This window comes from Macrotis lagotis, chromosome 1, assembly GCF_037893015.1.
Source record: "Macrotis lagotis isolate mMagLag1 chromosome 1, bilby.v1.9.chrom.fasta, whole genome shotgun sequence".
Taxonomy (NCBI): domain Eukaryota; kingdom Metazoa; phylum Chordata; class Mammalia; order Peramelemorphia; family Peramelidae; genus Macrotis; species Macrotis lagotis.
This window is the reverse complement of record NC_133658.1, coordinates 599,282,067-599,298,846: the sequence shown is the minus strand read 5'-3', so window position 1 is coordinate 599,298,846 and position 16,780 is coordinate 599,282,067. Positions and strand designations below refer to the sequence as shown.

Below are 16,780 nucleotides of genomic sequence, written 5' to 3'. Positions count from 1 at the left end.
TGCTTGAGAAGTCATTAAATTGTGTGTCTCATTTGACATAGCTGTACTAGGTCTGTACCTCAGAGATAAGAGAAAAAGGTCAGGGACTTATGTGTATATAGTTTATTTTTTCTTGGTGCTACACTGTTTAGTCTTGTCTTTTTTTAAAATTGTTTCTTAGAGCACAATAGTATTCCTTTATATGTAAACGTATCACAGTTTGCTTAACAACTGCCCTAATGATGGCCATCTTTTTTTTTTATACTACAAAGATTGCCACTACAAATATTTTGATGTATAAGAAACCTTTCCATCTTTGACTTCTTTGAGATATATACCTAGCCCTGGGATGTCTGGGTTAGAGGATACTAGACATTTTAGTTATTAGTGTAATTACAGCTATAGATATTTTTTACCATGTTGTATTTTTTTTTTTAGGTTTTTTGTAAGGCAAATGGGGTTAAGTGGCTTGCCCAAGGCCACACAACTAGGTAATTATTGAGTGTCTGAGACCAGATTTGAACCCAGGTATTCCTGACTCCAGGGCTGGTGCTTTATCCACTGTGCCACCTAGCCGCCCCTGTGTTGTATTTTCATAACAGGGACTGCTATATCTCTAGCTCCTTGTCTGAAATCTTAGAGCATATTCTAGACAGCTTGTAAGTGCATAGATTATTAATAAATACTTTTCAAGTTGAATCCATATGCTGTGTTAATTTTCCAGCATTCCCTGTTCTGTTTCAAACCCAATCTCCATCATTCTCTTAATACTGTGCTGCTCTGGGAAATAAAATTAAAACATATCTAAACTCTTCTTTTTCATCCAAACTTCCTTCATATAATGTTTGTCATGTTTCTCTGATTTTTTTATTCATCATTCTCTAATGGCACTAACAAACTAAATAAAGCTTGCCAAAAGAATAATATAGTGACTTGTAACACTGTAAATGCTAAGCATTGAGAAGCCCCAAACTTGTTTAATATGTTCTGTAATCATATCAATGTTAAAGGCTAATTCACATTATATGTTAATGATTAACATTTTTTATAGGGTGCCTGGGTGGGTTATTTTTGAAAAATAATAAAATAATAGTCACATTCCTAACTTTATTTTTAGTTTTAAATTGTTCAATCTATGTAACTTAATTTAAATCAGTATATAAAGTACATTTTAATCATTTTGGGGCTTTACATTTTTTTTTTACAATTATTTTGGATTATCTTTTTTCCCCTAGGTGTGATGCCCACATTAATTGCAGTTTATGAAATAGGTGCTTGAGACTGACAGAAATTTCTTGATTGAGTGTAATATCATTCCAAGATTCACTGCCTGCCCCTTTTCACTGAATGAAATTAGCCTCAACATTGAAGATAATATTGGGGCATATTGCTTTTTGTTGAGTCTCTTGATTTTGGTTCAGCATCACTTTCCTAACCATTGTTTTCAGACTTCTGTACCAAACTGGACTGTGAGTTTGCTGCCCTAGATCAGGACCTGAATTGTTACTTCAGTTTTAACTCTTAGCAGTTCATTCTAAGATCTTTTGGAAAGGTCGCCATATCTCTTCATTGGTTCGATTTGTTCTATGCTGTGCCTTTTGGATAGAGTAGGGATTTTGTTTACTGTGTTCTTAATCTCTTGAACTACTTCAGTTGATAATTGTTTCCTATCTACTGTATTTCAAAATTGTTAGTACAATTTGTACGTTCTACATTGCCAGAATGTGCTTTGTTGATTGAGAAATGTAATGGTGGAGGAATTTGGGAAACAGGTATACTAATTCACAATTGGTAAAAGATTGGTACAACTAGTTTAGAAAGCAATTTGAATTATGTGAGAAAAATTGATAAATTCATAACTTTCTAGTCTAAGGAGGTCAGTGATAGATGTACTAAAATATTTAAAGCATACAACTTGTAAAATTGGGTATTAACTTATTGTTCATTCACTGGGGAACAACGGAATTAATTATGGTATATATCCACAGCTCCTTTAGATAATGTCCTAAATTACTGAAATGAAATGAACAATGAGCAGGAACAATTCAGAGAAATAAGGGATGATTTGAATGAGCTTGTTACAAAGTAAACAAACCAGACCCCAAAGAACAATATATACAAGGAATGCAACAGTATAAATGAAATCTATACTAAAAGGCAGTGAAATTTAGGCTAAATATAATAAATTGTATTGAATCTGACTGGAGGACTGGACCACCATGGATTTCTTTGGGACCTCTATATAAGGGTGAGGCTGGGCTCAACTCTGACTTCTAAAAACTTAGTTTCAGTTAACATTGCTTTTAGGCATTGGGTACCTTCTACTCTCCTTAAAGACTTAACCTCTTTTCAGCTTCCTTGTATTGTCTTTTTTTTTAAGGTTTTTTCCTTTTCTTTTCTTTTTTTTTGGCAAAGCAATGGGGTTAAGTGGCTTGCCCAAGGCCACACAGCTAGGCAATCTGAGGCCAGATTTGAACTCAGGTACTCCTGACACTGGGGCTGGTGCTCTATCCATTGTGCCACCTAGCCACCCCTGTCTTTTCTCTTTAGATTGTAAGTTCCTTGAGGGCAGGAATTGTCTTTGTTTTGTATTTGTATTCGTAACACTTAGCATAGTACCCAGCACATATGATAAAATGCTTAATACTTGATTGACTAATTATTAAAATGAAAGAACTTTCTTTGTTGTTTACCAAAAAAAACTACAAGAATGGAAAGTAACATTTTCAATTGTCTTTACTATTCACAGAGGTTTTGCTTTGCTGTATTTAATGGGAAAAAGATTATCTTTATTGATGTTTTTTGTTTCCTTATATTTCTCCCTTTTTCTTCTGCTTCCAAAGAACCATCCTTTATTAACACAGTAAGATTATATCTTATGTGCCAGTTTAACTATTCCCTAAGTAATAGACATAATTGTTTCTAGTTAAGTACTTTAATAAATGTTTTTGTGTATAGGGGACCTTTCTTTTTGTAAGTAACCTCCTTAGACAAAGTAAGTACCTAGCATTGGAATTTCTGACCAAAACTTAAGGAGACTTTAACTACTTAATTTGCATAATTCCTCAATGGTTGTAATCTTTCATAACTCCATCAAAATGAATTATTAGTCAGTGAGCACCTTTTGAAGTAGTCTGTCGCTTTTTATACTTTGCTTATAGGCCTGGTTGGACTCAGTTCTATTATCCTAATCACTACAACAAGGATGACAAAAATATTTAACTCTTTTCCATTAAAACTTTTTTAGATATCATTTGTCATTTGTGGTTTGAAAAATATTTGAAAAAAAATTTGTGCACATTTGAGAAACAATATGGTATAAAAAAGGCTTCTTAATGTGAGATTAGACATGGGTGTGCCCCAACCTCATTTGTGAATGGAAGGGAGATCTGTGAGTTTATTTGGGGAATAACATTTGAATATGATTGGTTTCCTTTGTAAGCTTGTATATATTATATATTTAAAAACATTCTGAGAAGTATCCATAGGCTTCTTCAGAGCTATAAAGGGTTTTGTGACTCACACAAAGGGTTAAAGAGTCCTTGTCTTAGCAGAAGGGGTATTCAAACCTAAGAGTTAAAGGATTTGATTTCAAGATTTGACTCAGCCAACTCTGTATCTCTGGAAAAAATTATTTCACCTTTATGGGCCTTAAATTTTCTCATCTATAAAATAGGGATAATTCTCTCACTATCTACCTCATAAAATAGTTCTCAAAGTTCTGCTGTTTTATTTTAATGTAAACATAAAATTGTAAGGTTTTTTTGGCAGTAGAAGAATAATTTTTGCTAAGAATTTTTATAGGAACAAAAATTTGTTATTCGTGCATTTTGTGAAGTACTTTTCCCCTTCTTGAAAGGACTAAATCTGGTTGTTTTTGCATCTGTCTGTGTTTTTGCTGAAAGGCATCTCTCCCTCTTTAAATTGCTCATAGCACTTGGATTTCTCCTTGACCTTTGCATCCTAGTTTTCTGGAAATATTTTTTTATTTGAAGCTTCTTCAGCTAACTAGCTGCTATATCAGTCTGTGGAGGTATTCTTTATACTTTTGCATGAATTCTCATATTCTTGTTGCATTGTTGTTGTACCAGTGACATATAAATGCTATGGAATACATTTCTGGAAAAAAATATTGTCACATAAGACATAATAGAATCACATAGATATGGTGATAGGCAGCTTGATTTTGAAATAGAGCCCTGGACCTAAAATCTGAAAGAACTGATTTCAAATCAGCCTCAAATAATAGACGTGTGACCTTAAGCTAACTAATCGCATAATTTATTCCAGTCTTAGTTTCTTTAAAATTTGGATGATGATGATGATGATGATGATGATGATATTAATAATAATAATAATATTAACAACAACATCCACTTCCTAGGGTTATTGTGAGGATAAAATGAGATATTTGTAAAGTGATTTGCAAAATGTAAAACATTACATAAGCACTATTATTATTGCCATCATTACTATTACATTGAGAAAAAAAGGTTGAATTTTTCACTACCTCATAAGATAGTTGTCAACTTTAAAGTTCTTTATGATTGTGAGGTTTTATATTAACAAATAATTTGAGATTTTATTGAAAATAAAATGAAAATATATTTTTCTTATGTTAATTTACTGTCATAGATTGCCTAGTTATTCAGATGCTCTTTTATGCTTTACTTCTTAGCTTAACTTAAGTTACCCTTGAGGAAATTGTGAACTACCTAAGGACAAGGGCCATATCTTATACTACTGTTTTATTTCTTGTACTGATATTATCAAAGTATAATCACTGAATTTTAAAGCTGAAGGTCAGTTTCCAGTCCAGTTTTGTTTTTTAAATAATAACCTGAAGCCCAGAGGCATTGATATTACCAAGTTATTTAGTTAGTCAGGGATGTTACTGAGGACCTCTGTCTCAAGATTGCTAATGAAATGTTCATTCTTTTTAATTGAATTTTTTTCCTAATTAAAACTGCCTCCCCATTAATGAAATCTGTCTCTTCCTTCTTGACATCTCTAGCTTCCCCCATTAAGAAAAAAAGAATGAAATCCCCTCTTCTTTCCACTGTCTGTAATGGATGATCAGTAATTAGCACAATGAATTGAATTCATAGAGTTGATACATGTACAGCAAAGTTAGGGGAGTGTAGACCTTCCCCAAAGTCCTATCCAGTTTAAAAATTATGACTTGTTAATTTTTTGAAAATGTTTCTTTTCTTTTTTTGACTTCTGGTTTACAGTTGAAGGTAAATTTTCTTTGGGAGAAAATATCTTTGGAAATAGCGTTTTTGTCTTTACCTCATTCTGGGTATTTATGAATGGGTTTTTTTTTGATTCCTGTTACTTTTTTCCCTAGACTTTTGTGTCTCATTGTCTTGCTTACATCATAGGAATTTTTCCACTATTTTTGTATTGTCAATTCAGTAATAATGTTCTTGCATAGTAATAGCAATAGGAAACATTTATATAGTACTTTAAAGTTTGCAAAACACATTGTATGTGTGTAATTTTATGCATTTTCCCCTAAATCACTGTGAGGAGGCAGGTGCTTTTATTGTTATTTTACAGATGAGGAAACTTAAGACTGAGAGTGTTGTTTTACTTGCTCAGTCATGCAACTGGTAAGAATCTGAGGCATGATTCACATTCAGGTTTTCTGACTAAACATCTCTGTGTATTGTATAATGTTTCTCTCTTGTTTACTTTTATTTCATAATTGGACACTGCCTACAAGACTCAGATAAAATGCTACTTAATGAAACCTTTGATTATTTAACCTCCACTAGTACTCTTCTCTGATATACTTGTAGTCCTTTTTTTGAGAGAGAGCTTTTATTTTTGTAAAAGAGACACATTACTCAATGAAAAAGTAGAGGTGTTAAACATAGATCTTCTAGGTTCTTATGAGTACGTATAGATTATTGTATAATTTCACAATTATGTGTTATATGTATGTGTATATATATACATAGCAAAATATAGGTAACATTAAAATGTGAATTTTAAAAAATCATTATGCAATCAGGGATTCTTGTATATAGGTTTAGTGACCTCTCCATTTCTATTTGAGTTTGAAATCATAAGTGTAAAAAAGACACTGTTCCATGTGTCCCCAAAATCTTGAGTGCAGTTTGAAACTCTTAGAGACTTTTGAGACACTGTGTATACCATTTATAAGTGGTATATAAGGGCATTGAGTTTTACAGTTGCCTCAGTTTTTACGTACCTATATAGTTGCCCAGGATCTTTTTTTTCCATTTCCCCTTAATAGGTTTTGAGGTAGAAATTGTCAAGAATTTTGCAGTTCAGTTTAATCCAACACACATTTATTAACTACTTACTATATGCCAGTTACTGTACTGTGTTTTGGGGTTATAAAGACAAAAACAGAACAGTGCTCTAAATTCACTCATTATTCTGAATCTCACTAGTGGACCTATAAAAATATCAGGTTATTCATGCTAATTTTTTCTTTGGTTTCCCATCCATCCATCCATCCATCCGTCTTTATGAACACATATACATTTTTGCATTAAAAAAAAGTTGTTTTGATGCCTTCAGTAGTTTCTGGATATTACTCTTTAATCTTTCTCCTTGATCTCCAGCCTAATGAGTCAAGAGAATTTTTTGTAATCAGAAGAACCAAGAAAAAAATAATTCAGCAAAAACAAGCAACTAACTAACTTTACACCATTTCTCATTCAGTCTCCCCAAATTGTATGTTACAATTGGAATTGGTCCTTGGTTTCATTTTAACATTTAAAAAATAACAGTTATTGTGAAATCTGGATTTCTTATATTATTTTCCTCTGGGTCAATTCATATTTCTTAGATTTCTTTAAATTCCTTTTTTTTTTTTTAGTTTTTGCAAGGCAATGGGGTTAAGTGACTTGCCCAAGGTCATACAACTAGGCAATTATTAAGTGTCTGAGGTCGGATTTGAACTCAGGTACTCCTGACTCCAGGGCCAATTGCTCTATCCACTGCGCCACCTAGGTGCCCCTTAAATTCCTTTATCACGCTGCAACCATCAATCAATGAATCTTCTTATTTTTTTCACTTACACAAAAGATATAAAATATTTGTGAACTATGAATATTATGTTATTATATCCCAGTGTTGCTTCCTAGATCCTTCTCATTTTACTTTATACTTTTCCTTCCAAACTCATTTCCCTTCTGATGTTTTTGATTTGTCATGAGGACAAAACCCAGGATAGCAACCTTGATTTTTTTATTTTGTAATCATCTTTTCCTACCCTGATCCTCATTATTAGGGGCACTCCTTCCAAAGATGAGGAACACAACTGGTTCATGCCTGTCCCTTTTTTGTGACTCTTGTCATTGTCCTTCCATAAATCATTTAGTATGTGTTGGATTCCAGCACACCAGATATCTTCCTCTAGATTTCTTGATGTAATCCTTAGGTTCCCAGTTCATTCTCTGGAGCTGAAATTGCTAAGGCAAACCTGAAGTCAGTTAGCATTTGATAACTTGACTTAACCTTAGTTGCTTGTTTTATCCATTTCCTTGATTTCAGGTGGATGCACAAGTTGTACATTATTATCTCTTATTTTCATTGTTCATTTAGCTCTTATTTTTCTGAGTCAAATATCTCTTTGGTAATAATTTGACTTGAGCGTTATTTCTTCATTGTAATGTATCTGTTTATGTTCTACATGTGCCATCTCCATTATTCTCTGAACTTTTAGTTCTTTGAGAGTTTGATATATTTCATCCTTAACATGAATAACATCACTGGAAGATTATTGTTTAACCATGGATCTGATTTTTTTTTAAATGTGTGAACTAGAATATCAAAGGTTATATATTTTGAATTTTTTTCCTTTTTTATTCTTATTTTATACAAATTTTTTTTATATATTACTAAAATATTCTTGTTTAAGAGTAAACATAAAACCCTCTCTCCCCAAAAATAATAGACCTGCATGGGCGATAAAGGGGAGAGAAAAAAATTAAAACAAAACACACACACACGAACAATAATAATAATAATAATAATAATAATAATAATAATAATAATAATAATAATAGTAGGTATGGCCAGGTGGCACAGTGGACAGAGCACCGGCCCTGGAGCCAGGAGCACCCGAGCCCAAATCCGGCTCAAGACACCGGACAATCAGCCATCTGTGTGACCCTGGGCAAGCCACCCCAACCCCATTGCCCTGCAAAAACCAAAAAAAAAAAAAGAGAGAGAGACCCCAAATAAAATAAAATAGAAATAACAACAACAGCAACAACAACAATAATGGTAGGGGCGGCTGGGTAGGGGACAGAGCACTGGCCCTTGTGTGCCAGGAGCACTTGGGTCCAAATCTGGCCTCAGACACCCAACAATCACCCAGCTATGCAGCCCCAGGCAGGCCAACAAGCCCCATTTTCCCTGCACCCCCCCCAATAATAACAATAACAATAATAAATAACAATAATAAATAATAAACAACAACAACAACAACAACAACAACAATAATAATGAAATTGTAATAATAATAATAATAATAATAATAATAATAATAATAATAATAATAATAAAGAAATTGTGCTGCAGTCTGTGTTTCAACACCTCCAGCTCTGACGCGGGTGGATCACATTCTTTATGATAAGTCCATGTACAAAAGTTACTTCCATATTTTTCCACTGTTGCCATGGCTGATCACAATTCCCTCCTTTCATATTTTCCACTACCATGTACTATATTTTATCTCTCTTTTCACTCTGACTCTGCTGTGGGGTATCTGAGTGACGCAGCAGACAGATCCCCGGCCCTGGGGCCAAGAGGCCCCGAGTTCACATACCACTCCTTAGGCCCAGCATCCACCTGGCCCTATGGTCCTGAATAGGTCATCCAATCCCAGCCCCTTGCAAGAAGTAAAAAAGAAAATGTGTTATATCTGACCACTCTCCCGCCATGGTCCATCCTCTCCTCCTTTATTCACATCCCCACCCCTTCCTCCTGCTCCCCCCTCCTTCTTACTCCAGATGTCTTATACCCCATTGAGTATATATGCTGTTTCTTTTCCTAGCCACCTCTGAGAGCTAAGATTCCCTCATTCCTCCTTGCCTTCCCCCCTTCCATATCATTGCAATAGCTCATTGTAATAAAGGAAAATCTTATTATATGAAATATCTTAACCTATTTCTCTTCTTTTTCTTTCTCCCATTACATTTCCCTTTTATCTATTGACTCCATTTTTATGCCACAATGTATCTTCAAATTCAGCTCTCTCCTGTGCTTCATCTATAAAAGCTCCTTCTGTCTCTGATTTTTCTTTGTCTAGTTGGGTTCATTAATCACTTTTCTCTTTTTAAAATTAATACCAATTGTAATTTTATATCTATAAGAGCTCTTTAAGGAATGTTTTGTCATTGCCTTTATATAATTATTTGTAATGCTTTGGTAAATTGATTGCTATTTTGTGAATCGTGCACCTTAGGTAGTCTTTCAACCTTTTTAAAAAATACCATTTCCACTTGGTCATGAAAGATTATGATGTTAACTTACAAATATAATGGTGTCATTGTTACTAATGATGGAAGAGTTTGTTCTAAAAGTTTTTCCTATCTCAGCCTTAAATAAAAAAAAGTTTATTAATATTTTTAACTAACTGTAAAAACTCACTATTGAATGCTGTATTAATATAAATACGGTTACAGTGTTGGTAAAATAATTTAGATTATACTTTTTTTTAAGGTTTTAGCAAGGCAGTGGGGTTAAGTGGCTTGCCCAAGGCCACACAGCTAGGTAATTATAAGTGTATGAGGTCAAATTTAAACTCAGGTACTCCTGACTCCAGGTCTGGTACTCAATCTACTGCTCCACCCTGCCACTCCTAGATTATGCTTTTTAATAGAAAATCATTGAACCTGAAAAAATTATCTTTTTTTAATCGAAGTACCTTTAAAGATTTTAGATGTTGGATTAGTATTTTATATTATCTATCATCTGGCTTGTAATTCTAAATTTTGGAAAATTAGTACTTTGCAAGGCTATGCTAACATAGTTTTTGAGCACTTCTGAATATATGTCATTTCAGTTTGAAAATTCAGAAAATACTAAGTATTTCATACCTGTTTTATAGAGATGAAAATTGACTATTATTTTTTGACGAAAATCAAATTTTTTTAGGACTTTAGAAAAAAAGGATATATTCTGCACTTAAAACTTGCCATCAATTTTTTTATGAATTTTCTGTGGTATTGTCTACAATTTATTTATCTTGCTATTCTGTAGTTTTGAAGCCAGTAGATGAAAACTCATGTTCTTCAATTATTCCCATGTTCCCCCAGAAAAAGTTTATTCTTAAAGACCTTCTCTCAACTGTTCTTTTCCCCCCACAAATATTAGAAACTCTTTTAAAGAACTACAGTACACTCTTCCCTGGGTAGGGTCTGGGGAGGCTTGTAGAATTCCCTGGGTAGGGTCCGGGGAGGCTTGTAGAATTTTAACAGGAAACTCCTTAACTAGGAATAGAATGGGGAACCACCCTCATTTGAATAACATAACTTTATTGTCTCCATTTTAGTTAGTTTATTTCTACATTAGCTTGATGGAAAAATACAAAAAATTCATTTTTGGAAATGTGAAGCAAGCAGTCATTGTTCATGTTTTAAAAATGTTTTCTGAAAAAAATCATGCTTTGCTTTATTTGTTATTAAAAGGAAATATTTTAAAAAAATTTTTCAGTGTCCTAGAAGGAAAACATCACCATGGCTACAGAAATTGGTTCTCCACCTCGTTTTTTCCATATGCCACGGTTCCAGCACCAGGCACCGAGGCAGCTCTTTTACAAACGACCAGACTTTGCACAGCAGCAGGCAATGCAGCAGCTCACATTTGATGGAAAACGAATGAGAAAGGCTGTGAACCGGAAGACAATAGACTACAATCCCTCTGTGATCAAATATTTGGAGGTAAGTTCAGTTAATACACCTTAGGAGAAATGTAATTGCATTTTTTTATTTCTTGCTGCAGAGATTGTATTTCATATAAATTCCTAAAAATATACTTACCTGTGACTGTATTGGTCAGTCATTTCTTGTTTACTCATTTTAGGGAAAGGAAAAAGGTCATATTAGCCTGTGTTTAATTGTTGTTTGGAATAAAGTGAATTGTTATCCCACTTTTATAAAAATGGCCTCAAATCACTTTTTCTTTAAACACCATGTGTTGGTAATTCAAAAATATTTTATGGACTCTGTGAAATCTTGATTTGATTCTTCATAAAATCATGTGAGAATTCATTACGGTTCAAGTAGCAACTTGAATCAACTTGTAATTCTTTAAATAATCTTAGATGATCCTTAGTGCTGGTAATACCCTTATCTTTAATATTGATGCTGCTGCCATTTTAAACATAGTCCAGTCTAACTACTCCCAATAATTTTGTGATGTGCCTGGCTTATATCTTAGAGGCCTGTTAGGAATTTTTTCCACTTAAGACTAGGGGTATGATTTGTCTCCTGGCATTGAATGGCTCCTTCAGAGCATTAAGTGAAATAATATCATGGGGTTAGGTCTATGCTTACACAGTTTTGTGTTATGGGCAATCAACCTATGATGGTATAACACAGTTTAGCAGCATTGTAGTTGAGCTCAGTTATGATTTTTTTTAAAAAAGTACTGAAGGCATTATTGTAAGATTAATTTTGGTCATAAGAATGTCATGAGGCTATGTTTTTAAAAGGTTCAAGAGAACATTAAATAACAGAAGTGATAATATTTTCCAAAATATTCTTTATTTCTTTATATCATTTCTTTCTTAGTAATTGTTCTTTGACTAAATGATTAAATTGCATGCAAATCAATTTTACATTGGAATAATCTTTATAGTTATTTAGGAGTTGAGAACATGGTTGTGCATATCCTATATTCATATAACAAATTAGGGAAATAATTATCTTTTTAAAAGATGGTTGCCCTTTATTTAGTTAATATTTGGAGATTGGTAAAAGGGGACACTGTATTTTATTTATATTTTGGCATTGAAAGACTGCTGTGTTAATATAGCATGAACATCTGACTATATTAGGAACCTAACTATGCTTTTTGCAAAATATTTTCTCTACCTTCCTAGAATTTTCATCAGAACTGCCCTTGATAGATGTATAATTTATAATTTTATGATACAAGTTGGTAGTTGTGTGTTTAGTATCAACAAGGTCCAAGTTCTTTTTGCGTCTTTTTTTTATTTACTGTCTTTTTTTTATTTACCTTGGAATTCATATCTCAAAAGCCCCCACTATTATTAGAAGTCCATCATAATTGATCATCACACAATGTTACTGTTGATGGTGTTGGTGTTCAATGTTCTTCTGGTTTTGCACACTTCACTCAGCATCAGTTCTTGGAAGTCTTTCCAGCTTTTCTGAAGTCCCATCCCTCATAATTTCATACAGAATAGTAGCACTCCATGACATTCATATACCACACTTTGTTAAGCCATTTCCCCAGTTGAAGGACATACCCTCAATATCTAATTCTTTGCTATAAAAAAGAGCTGCTATAAATATTTTTGTATTTGTGGTTTCCCCCCTGCCCTCTTTTATGATCTCTTTGGCATATAGACCTAGTAATAGTATTGCTGGGTCAAAAGATATATCCACAGTTTTATTGCCCCAGTGATGCATTAGTGTCCCAGTTTTTCTACATCCCCTCTCAACATTGCTCATTTTCCTTTTTTGTCATATTGACCATTCTGATATGTGTGAGATGGTGCCTCAGAGTTGTTTTAATCAATAAATATTTAGATCCTTTTTATATGACTGTAGATAGGTTTAATTTCTTCATCTGAGAATTGCCTGTTCATATCTTCTTACCATTTATCAATTGGCAAATTACTTGTATTATTGTAAATTTGAAATGAGTTCCTTGTCAGAAACACTAGCTGTAAAAGTTGTTTCCCAACTTTTGCATTTTTCTACTCTTGCTTGTATTGGTTTTATTTGAGCAATACTTTTTAAATGTAATTGACATTATTCATCTTGTAATTTATAATGTTCTTCTATCTATTCCTTATTTTTATTTTTATTTTATATTTTATTCATTTAAAGCAGTGGTGTTAAGTGACTTGCCCAAGGTCATACAGCTAGTTAATTGTTAAGTGTCGGCCCAATGCTCTATCCACTGCGCTACCTAATCTCTTTCTTCTTTGGTCACAAAATGAAATGCTCCTCTTTCTATACCTCTGTGTAGTTAAACTATTTCTTATTCTCCTATTTGGCTTATAATGTCACCTTTTATGTCTAACTCTTGTACTTATTTCGACCATATCTTTGTATAAGGTGTGTAAGAGATGTTGGTCTATGCCTACTTTTTACCAGACTCTTTCAGTTTGCCCAATAGTTTTTATAAAAAAGGGAATTTTTATTCCAGAAGTTGGAGTCTTTGGGTTCATCAAACAATAGATTACTATAATTATTTATTACTGTTTCTTTTGTATCTAATCTATTTCATTGATTCATCACTTTATTTCTTATCCAGTACCAAACAGTTTTGATGACTTCTGCTTTATAATATAATTTTGGATCTGGTAAGATCAGGCATGTTTTCCCCATGATTTTCTATTTCTTCACATGAATTTTGTAACTTTTTTTCTAATTCAATAAAATATATTTTTTTAGTTTGCTTGACATGACACTGAATAAGTCATTTAATTTAGTTAGAATTGTCATTTTATTATATTAGATCAGCTTTCCCATGAGCATTTGACATTGTCCAGTTATTTAGATCTGATTTTATTTGTGTGAAATATGTTTTGTAATTGTTTTCATATAGTTTCAGAGTTTGTCTGGGCAGGTAGACTCCCAAGCATTTTATGTTATCTGCAAATACTCTAAATGGAATTTCTCTTTCTGTCTCATGCTCCTATGCTTTGTGCTAATGATTTATGTGTATTTGTTTTCTATCCTACAACTTTGCTAAAATTGCTAATTGTTTCACCAACTTGTTTTTAAAATCTGGTACAGTATTGCCTGTTTTCATTTCCAAAGCTTTTTTCCTTTGCTTTCTCAAAAATCACTGACAGCAGTTTTAAATATCATCTCTTTAAATTCTTGCTCTTTTGTAATTTTGCAAAATTCCCATTTTTTTTCCAGGTATATTTTTGTATTTATGTATGTTCTTAAATATTTTTTACTCCACTACACTTCAGTGCATTCCTTTCCATGCTTCTCTGTATTCATTTTTATTTTTATTAGCATATAACATACATATTTATGTACCACTGTTAGTTTAGAGTATCTACTTTCTAGTTCCTTGCTTCTGATAGACAGTGATACTATAAATATTATGCTTTGTATAGGAACTTTTCTTCTTAACCATGACCTCCTTTCTTCTCATACTGTATATCATTTTTCTTGGTTGAGAAAAACAGAATTAATAATAGAGTAGATGGGGTTCTCTTTTACTACATTCTCTTTTCTGCACCTTCAGCTTAGACACAGGTCCTTGATTCTTCAGAGATTCAAAATATTCTTTACCTCATTTTCAGTTCTTGCTCCTTTCTATCATTTCAGTCTTAAAATTTTAACTCATTTCACAAAAACTAGAATCCATCTTTTTCTGTTTCACTTGCTGTTCTTCACAAAAAGCAGTTCATCTCTAGAAACCTCTCCCTTCTGATATCTGCATCCTATGATCCCTGACTTCATTCAAGACTCAGCTTAAATGTCATTTATATTAAGCCTTTCTTAGTGTTGTCCTCTTCCTGTTCCCTAGCGGCTATGCTAATGTGTCTTCCCTCTGAGATTATTTCTGATTTTTCCTTACATATCTCTTATGTAATGGTTTGCATTTTGATTTTCCCCATGAGAATGGGAGCTCCTTGGGTGCTGAGCTATGTTTTTGTTTTTATTTGTATCTTCATTACTTAACACAATTCATGGCACACAATAAAGCACTTAATGAATGTTTGTATCATCTTGAAGACCTATTATTTTATATCATTTATAGTGACATCTACATGACTTCAATGGTAAGCCATGAAATGTTTTTATACTTTTAAAATGTTTTTATACTATTAAAATTGCTGCATACAGAATAGAATTTTTTACTTTTTAGCTTTTCCCTAAAATAAGCATTTATTTAGAACTTGTAATGTGTCAGACTATACAGTGGAGCTATAAGGACCAAAAACAGGGTGAGAGGGACAGAAGTATTCTACTATGGGATTACAATATTACAGTATTTTCAGAAATCAATATGTAAAATTTTATAAAACTTTTTTGCTAGCTTCCAAATATTAAAAATAGTTAAAATATTAAAATCTAGCACTTTAATTTTTAAATTCTAGCATTCCACATTTCTTTGATTTTCTCATAAAAGTCAATAAAGTTCCAATAGTTTGTTTTTAGTAACTTTTAACCAATAGCCTATCTTTTTACATTGCCCAAACCCCAGTTCTCCCCCCCTCCCCTTGTATTTGGAGTTCCAAATATGTGCAACAAATATGGTAATATAAATTACTTTATTGCCTAGAATCATTGATAAATATGTGCTTTTTTTGGTGGGTGAATTGATCTGCCAGAGAGCAGCAGACAAATTCACTGTGCTTTTCATAACTATGTGTAATATGTTCAGATATCCACTATATCAGCAATGTATAAAAAGTAGTAAAATTTTAATCTAGCACCTTCTCCGGTTGAAAAGTAAAATTGACTTAGGTGTGGAGTGGTAGGCATTTGAAACCATAATGGAAAAAGAATTTAAGAGAGTCAAGAACCAGAGTCCAGAGAAGAATCAGAGAGTGAATCTGAACTGACCTGGCACATTCCTTGAATTGGATATTCACTATGGATTGGATAATTCAAAGAAGGGATGATCGGAACTCTTCAAATCTCAAAAGTTTACTCTCAAATATATGAGTTTTAATACCCATAGTTCCCAAAATGGACTCAATTACCTTTAGCAGTAGCATTTTAAAAATCCATGAAATGATGCTTTTTCTAATCAGAGAAGATAATATGGTCACACAGGTGAGTTGTTTAAGTTACTGTTTTTTATAGCAAGAAGTTTAAGATAGTGAATTGAGATAAAGATTATTGTGAAGAGCAATGATGAGTAACAAGAAGAGCTTGGGAAGGACATAGGAACTTGAATTAAAGCCATTCATTAGCAATATAGACTTGGACAATTTTTACAGAATTATTTTGTACTACAGTTTTCAGATTGTGTAATGATATAATTGGATTAGATGATATTGGAGTATTTTGTAGTTCAAAGTTACTACAATTCTAAATTAACCCTGCTAGGCAGTCTGAAGTTGGTGATACTGAAATATTGCAAAAATGCCAAAGGATACAGATAAGTTGATGAAAATGATGCATTTTTAAATGTGAGAAAAACTCAAGACTATTAAAGCTATTGCTGATATGGTTTTATAAGAGTCTCACTTTTTTGGTAATTATTATGTACATCACTTTTACAAGAGACAAAAACCGTAAAATTTAGTGAAAAAAACCATTTTGCGGTATATCTTTATGTTAGATCAAATTCATTGTCTCAACTTATCTAAACAGTATCATAGTTGATTGTTTATTAATTTTTTAAATTTTTATTCATTTAAGGTGATGGGTTTAAGTGACTTGCCAAGGTCACACAGCTGGGCAAATTATTAAGTATCTGAGACCAGATTTGAACTCAGGTTCTCCTGACTCCAGGGCCAATGCTCTATCTACTGCATAACATAGCTGCCCTGCTTATTAATTTTAGAAAGATCTTAATACATTTTAAAAAGGGTAGAATTGAAGCATGGTACTCAATAGTCACTATGATTTCTTTCCCTCCC

At 32.8% G+C, this 16,780-nt stretch overlaps 1 protein-coding gene across 2 annotated transcripts in view; it reads left to right on the top strand.

The window, feature by feature from the left end:
• The window catches only part of LOC141507349 (pre-mRNA 3' end processing protein WDR33-like), a 59,427-nt gene that overhangs the window by 24,501 nt on the left and 18,146 nt on the right, over positions 1 to 16,780 (top strand). For both annotated transcript variants that reach the window (XM_074214919.1, XM_074214918.1), the window contains exon 2: positions 10,681 to 10,907. In XM_074214919.1, the coding sequence (XP_074071020.1) occupies positions 10,704 to 10,907 (204 nt within the window). In that variant the 5' untranslated portion in view covers positions 10,681 to 10,703. The remainder of the gene's footprint in view (positions 1 to 10,680; positions 10,908 to 16,780) is intronic.